Source organism: Xiphophorus hellerii, chromosome 5 (assembly GCF_003331165.1).
Source record: "Xiphophorus hellerii strain 12219 chromosome 5, Xiphophorus_hellerii-4.1, whole genome shotgun sequence".
NCBI classification, from domain to species: domain Eukaryota; kingdom Metazoa; phylum Chordata; class Actinopteri; order Cyprinodontiformes; family Poeciliidae; genus Xiphophorus; species Xiphophorus hellerii.
Window position 1 is genome coordinate 33,973,318 of NC_045676.1, and position 21,767 is coordinate 33,995,084.

The following is a 21,767-nucleotide window of genomic DNA, read 5'->3' on the forward strand; positions in this document are numbered from 1 at the left end:
TATAATTTCCAAATACATTCTTAAAAAACTCAGAAAATGTTATTTTCTGCATATGTTTTCTCATTTTGTCTCATAGTTGAGGTCTACCTATGATGTCAATTAAAGGCCTCTCTCAGCTTCACTGGGAGAACTTGGACAGCTGGTGGTTGACTACATACTTTTTACCTCCACTGTTTTTAGTTTTGGCTGTATTTTTTGCACAAAAAAGGCATTCCAGTCACATAACTGTGGGTGCATCAGCACCCTCCTCTTCCCCCCACCAACTTGTAACTTGTAACAAAGTTACATCCTTGAGTAAAATACTACAGTCCACAGTATCATAGGCAGCTGAAAGTTCTAAAAGCACTAAAACAGCAGAGCTTCCTGAACCAGCAGTTAAAAGAAGATCATTAAAAACTCTTACAAGGGGCTGTCTTTGTGCTATGGTGGGATTTAAAACCTGAGTGAAATTCACCAATCTTATAGGCTGCTAGAAATCTCCAAAGTTTGTGTGTATTTAACTCATGATATAACTGTGTGATGCAGGTGCTTTCTTGTCTGATTGTGGTTTGCAGCATTTTAGGAATGCATCTGTTTGGCTGTAAGTTTGGTTTGCGTCAAGAAAGCGGAGAAACTTTGGCAGACAGGAAAAACTTTGATTCTCTGCTTTGGGCAACTGTTACTGTGTTTCAGGTAAGACAAACTTTAATGTCTCACATGCAGACAGAGAGAACAAACACATCAAGTGCTTGTACAGCTTTTTTCTCTTAATACATGAAGTCATCAGTTGAAAACTGAATGTTATATTTACTCAGGTTATATTTTTCTGATTCTAAAATTTGTGTGATATGTGAAACGTGTGACAAAAAACAAAAATAGAAAAGATCTGTTAGGGAGCAAATACTTTGTCACAGCAGTGTATATTGTAGATATAATTTTGCAGTGGACATGAATAGCATTCAAACTGTATCTGCTAATTACCTTCTCTGTTATTTCATTTGCTCTAGTGAGGGAGCAGTCACGCTCTTTTTTTCCTTGCAAAATATTAAAAAAACCTCCCGGTGGGCAGGTAAAAATTCCTTCACAGAGGTAGCAGTAAAACACACACTCCATAGGAGATTATTCTAACACTTTCAAAAACTCGTTACTGTTCAAATGAGAAGAATGCAAATATTTTCATGCTTCAACCCCCCAGATTTCAAATTAGCCTGTGTTTGAAGTAATTTAGCGTGTGTTTTTTTCCTTACCCTATGACTTCTGAAAGCTCTTCTCTAATCTGCAGATCCTCACCCAGGAGGATTGGAATGCTGTGCTGTACAACGGGATGGCCTCCACCTCTCCACTGGCTGCCCTCTACTTCGTGGCCCTCATGACGTTCGGAAACTACGTACTCTTCAACCTGCTTGTTGCCATTTTAGTTGAGGGTTTTCAGGCTGAAGTAAGGGCAAAAATGCCATTTTTATTAGAGCTACTTAGAGGAAATGAACCTAATTGCGCTCTGTTGTGCTAATGATACCAAAGCTTCCTGAGAGCTGTGTCTCTTTCATCACTCTACCGTCTCTTAATCTCTCCCTCCTCTCTCTGTGTATCTGTCTTTCTCACCAACATGCACACACGCTGACAACACTCTCCTGGTCAGGGTAGAAAACTGATATCGCTTGCCGTTCACAGCTGGTGTGCTTTTGTTGTTTAGTTTCCATCTTTTATGTCCATCATCCGAGAACACTTGCTCTCCATCATGCAAACACACATGCATAGATACCCTTTGCCAAAGCTGTCTGCCTCAATCTTTGTGGTGTGAATTTTAATTAAATTCAGTAAAGCTATATTGGCGTGACTACAGGAGATTGCTGCCAAAGCAATGCACATAACTCAACTAGGGAACACTGGAGATTCCCTCTGTCTCCTGTTCTTTGTCTCTTAATCCCTCCCAAGTTCCTCTGATCTTTAGACAACTCAGAAGTGTGTGCAACAAAGGGTTGATGGTGATGGTGATAAAGATTGTGATGACAGGTGTCATCTCGGTGGATGTGTGCCCCTGTGTGTTACAGGGTGATGCCAACAAGTCAGAGTCTGATGATGAGAGGCAGTCGCTGGGCTATCAGGAGGAGGAGAACCTCAGAGAGCTCTATGCTGCAGGTAAAAGATGGTTTTGACAATTTGCTTTTAAAAGAAGTTTTGTCTGACCCTTGAATTACAAGTACTACATAAGCTGTCCATTATGCAAGTTGGTTTGCAGATCAACTTCCTGGTGATGCAATTACATTACATAGATTATATTACATGATGTTTCATACAACAGGCAATCCTCAGTTAAATTGAAGAAGCATCTCTGGTCAGTTGATGTATGTGACCATCTAAATCAGCTGCATGTGTCACCTTCTCACAATCTGCAGATAAAAAAAAGATTATGATGATGTTTTGTTTCTCCTCTGCTAGAGGTGGGTTTTTTTAAAATCCTCTATTATTTAATAGAATTTGCCTGTACACCAGTTTTTAGTGTGAAAACTGCACACTCTTTTATATATGAGGCCTCTGATGTATAAAGCCGTGTGTGCGTATGCACCTTTCCTTTGTACATCCTTATTGCTTACCCCTGCTGTAGGTGAACAAATTGAGTTTGTCAGTAATTATAAATATCTTAGCTTTATTCTAGATAAAGAGCTTTCTTTTAAAAATCACATAGCAAATTTGTTATGAACATTGAAAATGAAGATTGGGTTTTATTACCAAAATGGATCTTGTTTCTCTTTTAAAGCTAGAATAAAATTGGTATCAGCAAAGTTCCTGCCACTTCTGGATTATGGAGATGTTTTATATACATATAATGCCGCGAAAAAATGCCTTCAATCATTGAATACTGTGTATCATTGTGCTTTAAGGTTAGTAACCGGTAGCAGGCATCTTCTGCATACAAATCACCTATGTGAGTTGTATGCAAAAGCTGGATGGCCTCCTTTAAGCATATGGAGAAACAATCACTTGATGATCCTGATTTATAAAACTCTACTCGGCGTGGCTACAGCATACTTAACCTTAGTGTGTGAGTCTGAAGCGATACAGTTGATGCTGACTCGGGGTCTGAGCAGACCCCGCCAAGGCAAAAACGAAACAGGAGCTCACACATCGCAAACAACAACAAAAAAATGTACTATGTATTTTGAACATTTTTATGGGTTGTTGAAGCATAGAGGGCAGCCAAATGAGCATGTCCCCACTGACCAATGTTAATCTTTCACTGAATATAAAGCAAATAAAAATAGCCAGTACGTCAAGTTACTTCTACTAATATAAATATTTTTGTTTATATTATTACAGCTTTTTGTTCAGATATTTTTACCCAAATAAAAGAAATATGAGAAAAATACACAAATTATTTATAAAATAACACTTTTTAATCCTGTTGCTCCAGTTTTGTTCAACCTGTAACTGAGGATTTGTTTTATTCCTGTGTGTTAATTTAGGTTTCTGTGTTCTGTTGAGTTTCTGTGTTGTCCCGTCTACCCTTGATTGATTCCAGCTGTGTCTCATTCCCCTGATTACCCTCTGTGTATTTAAATCCACCTGTGTCTCTTGTTTCCTTATCGGGTCCTTGTCTGTTCTGTCATGTTATTGTCATCAACAGTTGCAACCAGATATTGAGCCCCTAGCCTTTGCTCACCCTTTGCTGCCTGGATTTTGGATTTTCTGTTCTCCCTCGTGTTTATCATTAAAATCATTCTTTCATTCTACAAACCTGGGTCCACTGCGTCTTCCTCACCAACGACCGCAAATCATGACAGTAACAGCCTGTAACACAAAGAAAACACACTAGCTAGCTAGCCAGCTGGTGCAACCTGGCGCTGCTACAGTGATGTACTGTAGCTCAACACCAAACACAAACACCCTACCTAGCTAAAGCTAGATTCCGGCATGCAGCCGAGTGAACACAGTTAGCTAGCTCCACTGTCCTGTTCATAACACAGAGGAAGCCAACCTGATCCTTGTTATGAATTAACACCACCGACATAAATCTGTGATATATCTTCGTCATTAGGAAGCTCTCAGCATGTATTTGAACTTCTCTCTTTTATTTACTTCAGCGCAGCTCTCTTTTAACAAATCCTGTATCTTTCTGTGTACTTCTAAACCTGCTCCTTAGTCGCATCTTTTCGGGCTTGCTACTGCCTGTAGTGGCATGGGGGTGGTAAAACAACTAATATAATTACATCACTAAATCAGAATAGCAGAAAGACTTTATTATTTATTATTCATTTTGGCATTACTGGAACCATAAAAAATAAATTCTCTACTAAAACAAATTCTTAATTTTCTTCATGATATAGAGCTATTTAAATGACAAACAAGACCTTAATACATTATAAATAATATCTATATATCTTCATCAATTATGGGGGGACAAAAGAAATTGTAAAATACCATTTACAATGTATATAAGAAACTTAATTAAGCAAAAGTCAATAACAAACAAATTACACTCAACAAAAATATAAATGCAACACTTTTGTTTTTGCTCCCATTTTTCATGAGATGGACTCAAAGATCTAAAATTCATTCCAGATAAACAATATTACCATTTCTTTCAAATGTTGTCCACAAATCTGTCCAAATGTTTGATAGTGAGCACTTCTGCTTTGCTGAAATAATCCATCCCACCTCACAGGTGTGCCACATCAAGATGTTGATCTGACATCATGATTAGTGCACAGGTGTACTTTATACTGCCCACAATAAAAGGCCACTCTGAAATGTGCAGCTTTTTTGCTTTATTGGGGGTCTGGGGACTCAGAACCAGTCAGTAGCTGGTGTGACCACCATTTGCCTCATGCAGTGCAACACATCTTCTTCGCATAGAGTTTATCAGATTGTCAATTGTGGCCTGTGGATGTTGGTCCACTCCTCTTCAATAGCTGTGCGAAGTTGCTGGATATTAGTGGGAACTGGTACACGCTTTCGCACATCCCAAGCACATCCCAAGCACATCCCAAACATGCTCAATGGGTGACATGTCCGGTGAGTATGCTGGCCATGCAAGAACTGGGACATTTTCAGCTTCCAAGAATTGTGTACAGATCCTTGCAACATGGGGCCGTGCATTATCTTGCTGAAACATGAGGTGATGTTCATGGATGTATGGCACAACAATGGGCCTCAGGATCTCATCACGGTATCTCTGTGCATTCAAAATGCCATCAATAAAATGCACCTGTGTTCTTCGTCCATAACAGATGCCTGCCCATACCATAACCCCACCACCACCATGGGCCACTCGATCCACAACACTGGCATCAGCAAAGCGCTCACCTACACGACGCCACACACGCTGTCTGCCATCTGCCCTGAACAATGTAAACCGAGATTCATCCGTGAAGAGAACACCTCTCCAACGTGCCAGACGCCATCGAATGTGAGCATTTGCCCACTCAAGTCTGTTACGGTGACGATCTGGAGTCAGGTTAAGACCCCGATGAGGACGACGAGCATGCAGTTGAGCTTCCCTGAGACGGTTTCTGACAGTTTGTGCAGAAATTCTTTGGTTATTCAAACCAATTGTTTCAGCAGCTGTCTGAGTGGCTGGTCTCAGACGATCTTGGAGGTGAACCTGCAGGATGTGGAGGTCCTGGGCTGGTGTGGTTACACGTGGTCTGCGGTTGTGAGGCCGCTTGGATGTACTGCCATATTCTCTGATACGCCTTTGGAGACGGCTTATGGTGGAGAAATGAACATTCAATGCACAAGCAACAGATCTGGTTGACATTCCTGCTGTCAGCATGCCAATTGCACGCTCCCTCAATGCTTGCGACATCTGTGGCATTTTACTGTGAGACAAAACTGTGCATTTCAGAGTGGCCTTTTATTGTGGGCAGTATAAAGTACACCTGTGCACTAATCATGATGTCAGATCAACATCTTGATGTGGCACACCTGTGAGGTGGGATGGATTATCTCAGCAAAGCAGAAGTGCTCACTATCAAACATTTAGACAGATATGTGGACAACATTTGAAAGAAATGGTAATATTGTTTATCTGGAATGAATTTTAGATCTTTGAGTCCATCTCATGAAAAATGGGAGCAAAAACAAAAGTGTTGCATTTATATTTTTGTTGAGTGTAGTAACGTTACGGGTTGTTTGGACTCTGCTCATTTTCATGTTTGATAATATAACAGCCGTTCAACTGGGCTTTGTAAGGTTGGTGAAGAGAGTGTTTATTAAAGGACAACACTGTGGAATTCCCAGTACCAATGTGGGTGTGAGTTTTTGACCGTCCTGACAAGTCTGCTGCCTCCTCTCCTCCCTTAAACACAACCGAAGTGTTACACCGTTCAGAGTAAAACATGACACTTCCTGTTCTCAGGGGGCATGGCTTAAGTGATATCATCATTTGACCATTGCGTATTGTAGGGCACCCGATGATGATCAATCGCTGAAAGTTTGGTGCCTCTGAATTTTTTGTAGGAGATACAATAGTTTTTTTTTTTTATGCCGAGTAGGCGAACTTTGATCCCAGGCAACCCCCCCTTCAGCATGTACAAAAATGCAAAACTTTGAAAACTTTTAATCGGCCATGCCTTATGAACAATCTGACCGAGTTTGAAGCCAATCGATTGAAATCCCTAGGAGGAGTTCGATCATATGCGAAGGCTGTAAACGGCCAAAATGGGGTCAAAATCAGAACTGGGCAGATGCAGAAAACTGACCAATTCCAGACCTTGATCACAGATAAGAGTGGAAAGAACCATAGAATTTTGAAACAGTTTGAACTTGCATGTTTTTTATGGTGTGAAAACTACCAGTTTGCAAAAAACTTCCAAATACTGGCACATCTCCTCTGTAATTGTGTAGTTTACCCTTCTCAAGTTATGGGAACAAGAACAACAACTTAATTGTACTTAAGTTGTGACTTTAACTGGGCCCTTCTGACACATGTTTTGATCAATATCATTCCAATGATGCTCTGGTTGGATGTTTGATGTTCATTTACATTTCTCTGCAAATCTCCTTTAGACTCTCCAAAAATAGCCTCCAACTGTGTGTGTGTACAGTACAGACCAAAAATTTGGACACACCTTCTAATTCAATGGGTTTCCTGTATTTTCATGACTATTTATAAGGCAAGAAATCCCACTTATTAACCTGACAGGGCACACCTATGAAGTGAAAACCATTTCAGGTGACTACCTGTTGAAGCTCATCAAGAAAATGCAGAGTGTGTGCAAAGCAGTAATCACAGCAAAAGGTTGCTACTTTGAAGAAACTAGAATATAAGGGCTATTTTCAGTTGTTTTACACTTTTTTGTTTAGTGCATATTTCCACATGTGTTATTCATAGTTTTGATGCCTTCAGTGTGAATCTACAATGTCAATAGTCATGAAAATAAAGGAAACTCATTGAATTAAAAGGTGTGTCCAAACTTTTGGTCTGTACTGTCTATATATATATATATATATATATATATATATATATATATATATATATATATATATATATATATATATATATATATATATATATATATATATATATATAATAACTCTATCTATCTATCTATAAATTTCTTAATTGTCACACAATTAAGAAATGGAAACTTCAAAAGCCTTAAAACTACAGAATTAGAATAAACAACCTGAATACCAGCTTGATTTTATAAAATTCAATCCATGAAATGTGACCCGTGTTGTTTGTGGATTTATGTATGTGGACAATTAATCTTTCTGTGATCGAGTTTTTGGATGTTTTCATGATAATTTTCCCTGTTTCTTTTCCTTTGTGAATGCAGAACTAAAGATCCAGGCTATGATGCTGAGCCCCAATGGTCTCCTGAACCCCAAAGCCTCCATGCCTCACCCCACTCCTCCTCCGCTGCCCGTCATCACACACACTACAGCCACGCCCATCATAAACTCCAATCAGTCTCGCAGGCCAAGTGGAGTTTCCATGGAGGTCAACAGTTTGGAGCAAAGGTCGCTGGTAAGGTTGGACAAGATCATATTTAATATTTCTACACAGCAGTTCAGGTTTATTAAAACTGTACAAGAGAAAATCCATTTTTAAAAAAGCAAATAAAGTTCTGTTAATGTTAACATACATTTCTAAATTCTGCAATGAGTTTTTAGAAAAATAATTCAAGATTTTAATTTCTTTTATTCCCCTAAAACTGTTATTTTTGTAAGTCTGGGGACATTTGAAACATTTGCCAATGTAAATATTTTGAAACCAGTCAAAGTCTTTTTGCTGGTTTTTTACTACCATGAAATATTGATTTAGTGAACCACGAAACCCTCGAGAAAGAAAGGACACAATGTTCTCCTTAGTTAAATACCGCTTTTAATGGTTTGTGTCTCAGGTGAGTTCATGCACATGCCTTTTTCTAAATTCAAACCATCATTTCCAGTAAAGCTGAAATTCTTGCTGCAGATTCTTGCTCTTCTGGTCACAGAAAGATTAGCAAATATAAAGGCTGAACCCATCCTGAGTCACAGTAAACTGCATAGAGTTCAGTCTCTTTACAGCATTGTGTTTTCTGCCCTTCTAGGGTCTGGCTGTTAATCACTCAAATACAAGAAATGACTTTAACATGGATTTTTATCTACTTTGTTTGCTTAAGTAAACTTCTGACACATGTTCACGTACCATTACACCAGTGGTTCCCAAAGATACCCTATTACAATAAAATCCATAGGGGGGGATTTTATTGTCCCCCTATGGGGATAATAAAATCAACTGGGCACACACATCATTCAACCAGACATAAACCTAAACACATATTTTGTTTTCAAACTCCACTGAAGTTTATTTCACACTTCAGGTTGCAACAAAACAAACTACAAACCATCTTTACAGTGAAACACTTTTGTGTAACTGTTTTTGTTTTTTTTTTCATCCATACCGCTTTCCACGCCCCCTCTGCAATGGCACTGCGCCCCACCCTAGGGGGCGCTCCCCACACTTTAGGAACCACTGCATTACACTGCAGATAGCCTGCAGATACCCTAACCCTAAGCACAACAAATACCCTATCTGTTTCATGTCACCAAAGGGCTTTTTTTGTTGTTAAAAATTTGCCTAAGCAATGTTTAAATGATCCAAAGACATGAAGGCTAATTTTGGTGTTAATTTGGTCTAAATGTGATTTATTAAATTTAGTTCAGAAGAAGTACACTTGTTTTAATCAATATTGACAAACAAAAACAGCAGAAGCAGCTGTATGTAACTTGGCTCATATCTGAGTGACATAATCATGCACCTTCACATGAAGGAATAAATGAGAAATGAGAAAATACAGTCTTTTTCCATGTATTGATATTATTACATCAATGTCACAACTGGAAGAAGGATTAAGTGAGTTTATTACTGCTGAGTTGAGTGAATCTGTAGAGTTTCTGCTGATGCTTTCTGACAGATATTTTACATCTGATTATGAACCTGACCACTGTCAAACTAGGCAGTTTGCTTGGTCTAAACCAAGATGAAATACAGTTGTTGCTTAGTGGATGTGTTGAATAAGTGCAGGTGTCATTACATTACCCAAAAATGTAACATAAACCTGAAAAATGAAAAAAAAAAATCTAATTCTGTCCTGTTGTTTATTTCAATTTTGAGTATTTGATTTGATCTTGAAACTAAAAAACATAAAAACAAACCTCTTTATTGTATTATTATTTTTTATGTCAGGTGTATTTATGGCAATATTATATTTTCAATAATATGCATTGTCCCATTCAAATAAGAAATCAATTGAAATCAATTCATTCCATCCAGGAAACCGTGATGAAGACAAAAGGTGATAAAAACCAAATGTTTCCTCACCAGGTAAAAACTAGTTGATATATATATATATATGTATATATATATATATATATATATTTTTTTTTTTATCTGATCAATAGATAAAGGTCATTTCAAATGTTTCAGCAGGGTTGGCTCTTTGGTATCAAATTACAAAAAAAACTAGTGATGGTCTGAAATTTTTCTGGATAATTTGAATATTTATCTGTATAGCCTTAGAACACTATATCCAGGAATCTATGTAGGGTAAAATGAAAATGCTGAGAGAGATGTCTTCCAAGTTATTTTTCTGTCCCTGGAGACTCTGTGGGACGGCAGTGCGGAGAGCCGGCGCTCCAGTTGGACGAGCAGCGGCAGAGCTCCCAGCCTGCACCGGAGGAGCCAGTCGGGGGAGATGGAGTCCCTCCTGTCATGCTCCAGCCCCAGCAGCCGGGAGCAATCTCTGGACCAGTTGGACCACCTGCAGGTTCCCATGCTGCTCTCACCAGACTGCAATGGCACCACCTTTCACCTTCCAGAGCTGGGCTACGACAAGGCCACATCATATTTCCACAGTGATCTTGATGAGGAAGACACTGAAGAGGTGAAAGAAAAATAAGCAATTCCTTACACCAAATCAGAACATGTTAAACCACGTTTAAGCAGAAATATTGATTAAAAGTTGCATCCTGAGGTGAGTTGGGATTTTTAGCAACTTGAATATTAACATTTATTTGCAGCAAAAAACATTTCAAGACAATGACCATTTAATGAATGTGTACTATAAAATAACAAATCATATTCCATGTATTGGTGCATTAAGGCATGCAACCATTCTGTGACTGATGGTGTGTGTGTGTGTGTATTTGTGTGCTTTTTGCAGAGTTTATGTAAGAGGCTGAAGAAGATGCTGGAGCCATATGAACCTCTGTGGTGCAGAGAGCATGAAGAGTGGTCACTGTATCTGTTTGCTCCACAAAATGAGTAAATGAACAAAAAACAACAGAGAAAAGAAATACCACACACTCTCATGAAAACAAGCATGCCACCGATAGTCTCCTGAGTAGTCTGAGTGGTTAAACTGTAGCAAGTATAAATATTCACAGTGAACGTGTCAATCTTGTAGCTAACTCTTAGTAATTCAATTATCACTATTTTCAATTCAAGGAAGTGAAAGTGTGAGTGTACACTGTGTGTGGACACAGTGCTGTGAAAGAATTGATCCTTGTGTTTTGTGTAAAGCCTGGAGATATAGCTGATGTTGTTTTTCTTCTGATTGTGTCTCTCTTTAGGCTGAGGCTGTGGTGTCAGAAGGTCATAAGTCACAAGATGTTTGATCACATCATCCTGCTTTTCATTTTTCTGAACTGCATCACCGTAGCGCTAGAGAGGCCTGATATACATCCTAAGAGCATGGTAGAAAACACACAGACACACACATTTGCACAATTAAATGTGAGTAATGTCAAAGGATCATCACAATTAACCTCAAAGTTCAACTTCCCATTAATGCCTGTAATCTACAGGTCATAGGAGCTGAGATGAATTCCACATTGTTCTGTAGTTTTTAATGACAACATTTGAGTTGTTCATTTAGCATTGTGAACTCAACCTCAATGGTTTTATAATAATAATAATAATAATAATGAATTTAATTTGTAGCACACTTTTTATTAACAAAAGAAAGTGCTACATCTGTGTAATCACAGAGAATAACAGTCAAAGCATGTTTTAAAAAAATGCTAAAAGTTAAAACCAATGATAAACTCATGCAGATATAGAGTAGGCATGTTTAAAAAGAAAAGTCTTTAAGCTTCTTTTAAAGTGAGCCAAAGATTGTGGAGCTCTTATGGTCAGAGAGAGGTCCAGAGACGGAGGCAGCCACGCAGAATGGCCGATCTCCCATGGTCCTTCATTTAGTCTGTGAAAGGTGGAGAAAATTACTGTTCTGTGACCGTAATGAATGTGGAGATGAATATGGAACAAGAAGGCACTTCAGATAGTCTAGTGAAATTCCGTTTAAACATTGATGAGTGTAGTGGCGATTGTTTGTCAAACCAAACATCCAATAAAAGTTCCATCAGCCACTATAAGGCACTGGGGGTCCAGATTCTTCACGCAGGCCAAAGAAGTTTAATGTCCAAACTTGTTGATTATCTTGGTTGCTTTTATTTTTCCTTTTCAGCAAAAATGTACAACGTTCAAACTTTCCTTTGTTCTCCTGTCTACTTCTGTCGCTCTGATAAAAACCATAGGCCCCAAACCCAATGCCTGCTGGTCCTTTACCAGGCCCCTACACTTATAGAAAGTGGAATGACCCACCTTACTTCCTGTCTTAGAAAACAAATAAATAAGAACAAATAATAAAACAAAAGATAAATAGAATCAACAATTATTAACCTGCAAATGAACTCTGCAAATAATACAAAAAATAGAAATTTAAGAATAAACTAGCAAAATTCAAATGGATAAAGAAATAAAGAATAAATAGCTCCAACAATGAGTAATGAGAGCAATCTTATATTTCTATAATTATAATTGCATTGATTACTGCAACAGTGTCTTCACAGGTCTGCTTAACAAATGAATCATCCAGCTGCAGCTGATCCCAGAATGCTGCTGCTGATGTTCTCACTAAAACCAGGAAGATAGAACCCATCAACCCAGTTGTTCAGTACCAGGTTTTTAAGTTTCCGCACTATAAGGCGCACCGCATTATGAATGGCCTATTTTAAAACTTTTTTCATATATAAGGTGCATAGAATAGACGCTACAGTAGAGGCTGGGGTTACATTATGCATCCATTAGATGGAACTGCGCTAAAGGGAATGTCAACATAATAGTCAGATAGGTCAGTCAAACTTTATTAATAGATTACAAACCAGCGTTCTGAAAACTCCGTTCATTCCCAAAATGAATAAACAGCTGTTTTATTATTTTCCCCGAGGTAAAGTAAGTGACGTGGTATTCGTTCGTGTGCGGATGGAGAGATTACGTCTTTTCATAAACCGGAAGCACCAAGAAGGACCGCCTCTAAATTCATTGATGTTAAGTTCGCATGCTAGCGCTGTTGCCTTCATTCGAATAGTGATTGTACTGACACTAATACTTGCTGCTCTGCTCAACAACCCACTTTTCGAGTTTGTCCTCCAACTGTAGCCATCTCACTTTGTTCCCTCGAAACTCTGTTTAGTCTTCTTTACTTGGCGCAGGTCATCTGGTTGCTTCCTTAACTTCCGCACCATTGATTCGTTCATGTTAAATTCTCTCGCTGCTGCTCTATTCCCGTGTTCTACTGCATGACTGATCGCCTTGAGTTTAAACTCTGCGTCGTAAGCGTGTCTCTTAATAGGAGCCATTTTGGCTCTTTACACAAACACACAAATGGAAATGAAACGGCACGCTTCACGCAGACATATATCTCAGCGTGCACTGCGTGCTTCTTCTTCTACGGGGGAAAATGAAGTCGGCGGCTGCTTACCGTAGATGCGAGATCTGTTGTGGCTCAATATTGGTCCATATATAAGGCGCACCGGATTATAAGGCGCGCTGTTGGCTTTTGAGAAAATTGAAGGTTTTTAGTTGCGCCTTATAGTGCGGAAAATATGATATCTTTGCAGGTCTTTAGGGGCTTGTTCAGCTCTGTACGAGTCTTTATGCATATGTATGGTTTTCACGGGTATTTACGGGTCTGCATTGGTCTGTATGGCTCTATATTGGTCTTTGCGGGTCTGTATGGGTCTGTACATGTCCCATATGGGTCAGAACCATATGGGTCTGTAAAGGTGTTTGTGGATCTTTACGGGTCTGTGTGGGCATGTGCGTGCATGTGTGTGTGTTTGTGTGCATGTCTGCGTGCGTGTTGTGGAGATTATCCTTTCTCCATTTAGATCTTAATGTATGAGGCTCAAGAACAGTCAGTAAGTTGAATTCATGAATTCCATTTATTTTTCCTCTGTTGGAGAGAACAATTTCATTTTGCCTTGTGTGCTTCTGAAGTGCACAAGGTTTTACCACATACTGAAGATAATGGGGGGAAAAAAGACAAAATGTTTCCGTCTGCACAGACTGGGGATTACTTGATTGTAGCGGATGATCTTATTTTGAGACCAGCGATCACGTTTGTTCGCTTTTGTGTCCACTATATCGGCTATGGTAAGTAAAGTAAGGTAATTATATTTATATAGCATATTTTCAGCAATAAGGCAATTCAAAGTGCTTTACATGAATTAGAAGGAAATGCAACAAAACAACAAACCAAAAGAAGAGCAAAGAAATAATAAAACAAAAAACTATAACCCCATGTCTAAGAATAAGTAGTCTGTGATTTATAAACTGGTAGGGGTTTCTCTGGATTCTTGTTCTGATAATGTTGAGCAAAGGTAATGAGTAGTTTCGCTACATAAACTAAAGAGTTTCTCTGGATTCTAAGTTGGCCTTTCTTCAGCTCATTATGTATCTTGTTTCTGTCCAGGCTCAAAGCGAAAGCTACTTGGACACATTACCTTTGAAATGACAAATGCTTTACGCTTTGTGTCAGTGAATGCTCTCATACATGTGCCTGTGTGTGTGTTTGTGACAGGAGCGAACGTTTCTCAGCGTGTCTAATTACATCTTTACCGTCATCTTTGTGGGCGAGATGATGATCAAGGTAACCATAACAGAACCCCTTTACTGCACAAGTATTTCACTCATATGACTTTTTCGCTCATAAAAAAAGTCAATTTTCCTCCTGTGTGGGGACCAGAGAAGCTTTTATGTCTCATACTTTTTTATTATTGTTTAAGTAATTCAGTTGGATTTCTGTGTGTCACCAGGTTGTAGCAATGGGCCTGTACTTTGGAGAAGGTGTGTACCTGCAGAGCAGCTGGAATGTGCTGGATGGCGTACTGGTTTTTGTGTCCCTGGTGGACATTCTGGTCTCCATGGCATCAGCAGGTGGAAATCGAATCCTGGGCATGCTGCGAGTCCTTCGCTTGCTTCGCACCCTGCGGCCGCTCAGGTAGGGCGATGGAACAGTTCCTCATGTGTCTGCTACACTCACATCCTGAAGTACTTCTTCTATTTTACTACAAGCCTGTGGCAAAGTATTTGACCTTGGCAGACTTCTTTTGTTCTTGCCTTTTTTTGTCTCACTTTAATATTTCGGCTCATCAAACACATTGAAACATCCATCCATGATAGTGTGAGTAAATACAAAACTAAGTTTTCAAATGATTGTTTAATGTATTAATAGAAAAAAGTGGTCCCTATGTGCCAAAAGGCATTTGAGATAGATGAGTGTGTCTACATCTTTGTTTTGAATGGTTTTTGACCGTTAGTTGCCAGTTAAAGGCTAAACTCGTTTGGGGCCACAACAGAAAACGTTCAGTCACTTTTTAATTTCCTCTGGGATTTAGGATCCACCAGCAGCATCTGGTCAGCTGACCTGAGGGACGGCCATGCTGCTTGTCAGATATACTGGTGCAAGGCCATTAAGAGACCTGAAAACAAATAACTTTCAAATTGATCCTGAAATAAATAGGCAGTCAGTCCAGAGATGCTATCGCTGGAGAAATGTGCTCTGGCTTCTTTGGACCTGTTAAAAATTATGCCGGTGCATTTTGGACTAGTGTGACAGAGTGACCTGGCTAATTCCTGTTAAAAAAGAGTTGAACTAATCCAACAAGGAGTTCATAAACATAGATTACTAATTCCCAGTCTCACCTAAGAAACAGAGAGATATCTTTGATGAAAAAAGGATGATTCTATAACATCCTTATAAAATCATGGGTGATAACCGTCTTGGTTATCAACCAGGAAGGTGGGTGCCTTTTCAAACACCTGAGATGCTGACAGAGTCAAGAGGTCAGTACAGAGGGAACTGGTGGGACATTTTGGACTAATTAAATCATTCGGTAATCATTCTTGCTGGAGTTCCAAAGTCTTAGATATATTTTTTTTTAACTTGTTCCATACTGATATGTCATTGACTTTCCTTCTGAACAGTTCTTGAATTTCTTTAGTCCAGAGAGTGACCTGTCCTTTTTCAGATCTTATATCCTACTTCATGTTGTCTGATAGGTTTGATGTTAGTGATTTCTTAAATCAGGCAGTAACCGGGCCTGAATGTGGCTAAGGACATTGAAACCAAAACATGGGCTTAATCACAGATGACTCATGATTTGGTTGAAATAACTTTCTTCCCTTAGTCAATGAAAACATTTTAGAAATTTGCTTCCTGTATTTACTCATGCTATTTTTTGCCTGATATTAGAATTAGCATATTAAAGTGACAAACAAAAACAAAAGCAGAATAAATTTTTAGGAGGACAAATTTTTCTTCACAGCACTGTACACAAGTGTTGCTTTTGTGTTTTTTTTTTAGGGTGATAAGTCGGGCTCCAGGTTTGAAACTGGTTGTTGAGACCCTGATTACATCTCTTAGACCGATTGGGAACATTGTTCTCATCTGCTGTGCATTTTTCATCGTGTTTGGAATTCTGGGAGTGCAGGTAAATACATGTTGTTTATTCTTGTTCACCTTCTGTTTTGGATAAAACTTTGTCAAAATTACAAATGTAATAGTTTTCATCCGAAAAGGCTGCTAGAAGAAAGATACTGTTTGAGGGGTTTAAAATAAATGAGGCACAGCTAAGAAAGGCTTCAGGTAATAAAAACTGAGACAGAAAATTGTGAGGAAGTGCAAATGAGTTGCTGATTATGCAAAAGACTCTGAAGTAATTAAAAAAGCAGTGACTCTACAGAAGGATTGTGCTGAGAATGTTTTCTTTAAATTGGATTTTAACCATTTTAAGAAATCAATAATTTATCGAGTAAAGCTTTATTTTGAATTATTTCTCAAAAAAGAAACTTATCACTAACATTTAATTTTTATATAAATATTATTTTAAACAAAAATAATTCAATCAATCAATCAATCAATTTTATTTGTATAGCACAGTTCAGCAAAAAGGCAGTTAGCCCACCAACTGCTTTGAACAGTTAGCCCCGTGAAGGATATGAGGTTTTTCATGTTTACATCCTAAAATCACAAAATTAAAGTCATAAATACATCATACAGTCACCAATTCTAGAAACTAGTATCAAACATAATATTTCGATGAGTACTATCATAAACATTATCAATGCACATCATACATATTCCTCAATGTTCCATTTATTATGATTTGTGGTGCATGGAAGCTCCTCCTTTGGTTCTGGATGCAGAGCAGAACAGAACCAGAAAACCTGAGAGGTCTGGAAGGTTTCTACAACAACAGCAGATATTTAATATATTTGTACATATTTAATGTAATGAACTATTTTTGTTTATTTACAAGTTAAAGTAAAAGTTTTATTCTCTCTGAGTTTTCTTTTTCTTTGCTTCCTGGTGGATAAATGTTGTTTCTAATCCTTGAAGGAACCTAGATTAATAGGTTCGAGGAGTTGGAGCTGAATGTCTTTGACTCTGACTCGTTAATCATTAATTTTCCATCCAGTCTATCTGACTATTAAGCGTGTGTTCTAAAAGTGTGGAAAGTGGATGAGAGTTGGCACTTAAATCACTCTACTCAAAATTTCACAAGATTATAAAGTACTGAATTAGTTCTAGTTGTGTCTTGTTTGTCAAAACATTTATGAAATCTTTGGATCAGTAAAATGTAATGATTTATTTACTTATTTAAAACTTTGAGATTTAACATCCTTAAAAAAGAAACATTTAATGGGGTTAATTTGCTTTTTGAATTAAATGCTTTTATTGATATTCCATTTGTTAGATTGTTTCAGGGAATAGATGCTGGAAATAACTGATTTCTTCAGCATTTCTTCCACTCTGGTTTCTGCAACTTTTAAATGTGTGCTTTCTACTAAACATCTGATTCAGATAAATGAATTAAGTCATCTTTTCATTTTGTTCAGCAGATGAGTGGTTCTGATAAATCAAGGTACACCTGGCTTGCTGAAACTACCGGCAGGACTGTGGACAGATTGACCTTGTATAACCATTTTCTAGTCACACTAGCAACTCAGATTACTTTTATACAACAGGTTATGTTCACCCATCCACACATATTCATACAATAGCAGAAGTTAACTTTAGATTCAGCTTCTTGCCCAAGGACACTTCAATAGTTGAACTCAACCTGCTTATTGCTACATAACTACCCATCCTCCTGATCCACAGCTCATGATTTAAGTTTTCTTGAAGAACCAATACTTAGAAATACTGGGTCACTCCAATATTTTAACATATAAAGTCAAGGCAGACCAGAACTAGAACCATTACACGCAAAAGATCTGGAAGGTAGATACAACAACAGCAGATCTTTAATGTATTACAGTGCTAAATGTTGTGGAAAAAAATTATTTCCAAGCACTGTTAGATGAAATCACTTAGTCAGGTTTATTTGTATATTGTGCACAATACAGAGAGCTTGTAAGACAGTCAATAATGAAGAAGTTCCGAATGAAAAAGCTCCCCCAGACAGAGTCAACACATAGGTTTTATACCAGTGATGAGGAATCCAGTACATGGGAAACAGTCTGGCTCCCATGCAGCTGCAGGAAAACAACTTCCAGTATTGTGTGTGTAGCCCAAATGGGTTCTTTTGGTGAGAGTTCACAAGCATTTAATATAACATGATCAGCAGATGTTAACTTATAATAATTTTCCCACCACAATATATCACCTGAAGAACATTTCCAGGATTAGAGGACTAATGTCTCAGCAAGATCTAGAGAAACTCATTCATGGGTTTATCTGTAGTCATATCGATTAAGTAACAGTGTCTTCACAGGTCTGCAGCTGACCTGGAACGCTGCTGCTGATGTTCTCACTAAAACCAGGAAGATAGAGCATCACCTCTCACTACCTGTAGCTCAGAGAATAGGCTTTAACATACTGTTGTTAATTTATAAATCACTGAACGGCTTAGCACCACAATACATTAAAGACCTGCTCCAGACCTCTCAGGTCTTGTGGTTCTGCTCTGCATCCCAAGAACCAGAATCAAACATGGAGAAGCAGCGATTAACTTCTATGCACCACAAATCTGGTACAAACGTCCAGAAAATTGCAAAACAACCAAAACACGGAGTGCCTTTAAATCTAGACTAGAAACCCACCTGTTTGGAGTTGCTTTTTAAATATAATTAATGAAATCTGATGTGTGTTGATGTCAATTGACAAAATATAATACCTAAATTGTTGACTGTGTGTTTTATGAATTCGTATTTTCGTGTTTTTATTATGTAAAGCACTATGAAATGCCTTGTTGCCTAAAGGTGCTATATAAATAAAATTTGATTGATTGATTGAGAGGAAGGATCCTAGGATTGAACCTTGGGGTACCCCACATGAGATTTCTGTTTGCTTCAATGAGAACATATCCATTGAAACAATGAAATCTCTGTTCTTTATGTAAGATTCAAAGCAGTTGAGTACTGGATCAGAGAGTTGAGTCTGATCCAGAGAGTTGAGAACTGGAGAACTGAGTCCAACTCTCCAGTCTCTTGAACATGACAGTGTTCATGTCATGTTCAACAGTGCCAAAAGCTGCACTGACAGCCATCAGTGTGGCTGTGTTTTTTCCACAGATTGTATTCATGGATGTCATTGAACTCTTTGACCAGGTCAGTCTCAGTAATTTGGTGATCACAGAAACCAGACTGAAAGACATCAATGTGTTTAGTTATGGAAGGTATTTTACTATTAAAACAGTTTTGTCAATAATTTTGCTGATGAATGGAAGGTTGGAGATCAGCCGGTAATTCTGCAGTAGTTATTTATCCAGATTGTTCTTTTTTATCAGTGGTTTGATAACTGTTATTTTTAAACCCTGGGGGAAAACGCCTGATGAAAAAGATGAGTTTACTGTTTGAATCAGATCAGATGGAATGACAGACAGAACTTTCTTAAGGAAAGTTGTGGGTATGATATCAAGACATCAGGAAGAGGAGCTTAAGTGATTAAACCGTGCCTCATCACAGATGATCATAGAGCAAGCCACTGTTTATAAGACCCTCCATCCATGGCTCCATCTGCTCACCAGCCGAGCTTCAAACCACCTCGGCCCCTTCTCCACTTTTGTTCTTTTGGCTCCTTCAGGATTTCATCTGCTCTTTGGCCTCCACCACCAGTGTCCAGGTCGCCTCGGGAAGTCGTCTTTAATCCTCATTCTAATCAACTCATCCAAGTTTACTGCCATTCACAGTTCCCATGTCTTCTGCCTGAGACCGAGCGCCAAATCTTTAATTCATTCATGTCAAATAAAACTTTCTAACTGCAACTCTTTCTTTGTGAGTCTCTCCAGGTTGAATTTTATTTTAGCTAAAAATTTACACTACTCACAAAGATTTTGAGATGTTTGGCTTTTTGGTAAAATTTATGGAAAAAGTTTAACGCTTCCACTACAATAATATATTGTGAAAATACAGCTTTTAAGACAAAAAATGTCATTGTCTCAGTAATGTGTCATGTGCCCTTAACCATCGATTACAGCTTGACAATGTCTCATGCTGTTCAAGTTGATATTGTCTGCTGAGACATGTGGTATCCCAATTTTCTTGAAGGGCAACCCAAAGGTCACTAATATTCTGGTGTACAAGCCTTACAAGCCTCACACGGCGATGCAGCAAATCCCAGAGGTTTTCTATAGGATTTAGGTCTGGAGAGAGTTCAGGCCACTTCGTTCAAGGTATCTTAGTCTCCAGTAGCCATTCCCTAATGATGCCACCTTGATAAAATGCAGGATTGTTGTCCATGTAGATGAAATTAGGCCTGTGTTGTTGATTCTGGGGCAGAAGGACTGAATTAATGACATTATTCAGGTTGTATGTGCTTGTCAGTGTATCATTCACAAAGGCAATGGCAGTTCTGTATTGATTAGACAAACCTGGCTACATTACACCAAAGGCTGATCTGGTGACAACAATTTGCATAGCGCTGTTCTTGACGTCTAGAACATCAGTGGCAGTCATCCTTTCTGGTCAGCATGAATCAACTTTCAGTGAACAGCACCGAGCGCCACTGGTCTCTGGTCCAGTGTAAATGCTCCCTGGCCTATGGAAGACAATGATGCCTCTGTCTGGTGGTGAGGTCAGGTAACCTTGCAGGTAACCCTTGAAACTGTTTACTGATGTAAATAGTTTCAAATGATCTAACATGACACCTAGGTGCGTCTCACTTTATATATGTCTGGAGTTAATTGGCATTTATCATCCGCTTCATGATAAAACCAGCATCAGTGTGGGATAAGGGTAAAGAACGTCCACTTCTATGCCTCTCTGACTTTTCCAAACTCTCTGTTGCAACCTGCTGATGACGCTGACTCTAAGTTCAGTGGCCACTTCAGTCTGAGAACATCCTGCTTGAAGCCTCGTCATGGCGAGGTAGTAATGCTCAAGTGTTAAGTCTCGTCTTGATGTGAACATGAGAACAACATGGTGAGGACTGTTTAAATACCTGTTCTGATGGGTCATTTATTGGTGAAGCCATGGATCAAACACTTGCGAATTTTGTCCTGATGCTCCTTGTTAGAGAACAGGAAGTTGTGCACAAAGTACTAAAACATTGTCTGTCATCCCGCAATAGCCAGCCCCGCCCACTGCTCACAACCCTCCTGGACTGACTACTGACCAGTTCTCTGTCTAACAGGTCCGGAAAATCTCTAAGACCTGGGTATTACCCTAGAAAAGATCTATAAGAGATAATCTATTCAAACTGGTGGCGAAAGCGATTCGTCTAGCTCTAACTACCTCCGATCCAGAAGTTACGACCCTTTACAGTTAGGAAACAATCAGCTGAGTAGCCCTCGCAGCTGCATAATTCCCATAACCACTCCTGTTAACGGTAGCTCACTTTCTGTAATATGACTCGCTCTTGGAACCGGCTAGATTGAGTTTAGTGACTTAGATGTAAGTCCCAGGGTCATTATTTATCCTCACTAAAGGAAATTATGAAGCCACCTATTTACTAGAATCATGCACATTAGTTTTACCTCAATTAGAAGAACTGGAAAATAGTTAGAGGACTCAA

The 21,767-nt window shown here is 38.7% G+C and overlaps 1 protein-coding gene across 1 annotated transcript in view; it reads left to right on the top strand.

Moving 5' to 3' along the window:
• The window catches only part of LOC116720559 (voltage-dependent T-type calcium channel subunit alpha-1H-like), a 176,051-nt gene that overhangs the window by 99,166 nt on the left and 55,118 nt on the right, over window positions 1-21,767 (top strand). The window contains 10 exon segments of the mRNA XM_032563892.1: window positions 555-672; window positions 1,262-1,417; window positions 2,031-2,118; window positions 7,761-7,951; window positions 10,071-10,352; window positions 10,632-10,732; window positions 11,041-11,164; window positions 14,331-14,399; window positions 14,566-14,750; window positions 16,116-16,242. Of these exon segments, the coding sequence (XP_032419783.1) occupies window positions 555-672; window positions 1,262-1,417; window positions 2,031-2,118; window positions 7,761-7,951; window positions 10,071-10,352; window positions 10,632-10,732; window positions 11,041-11,164; window positions 14,331-14,399; window positions 14,566-14,750; window positions 16,116-16,242 (1,441 nt within the window).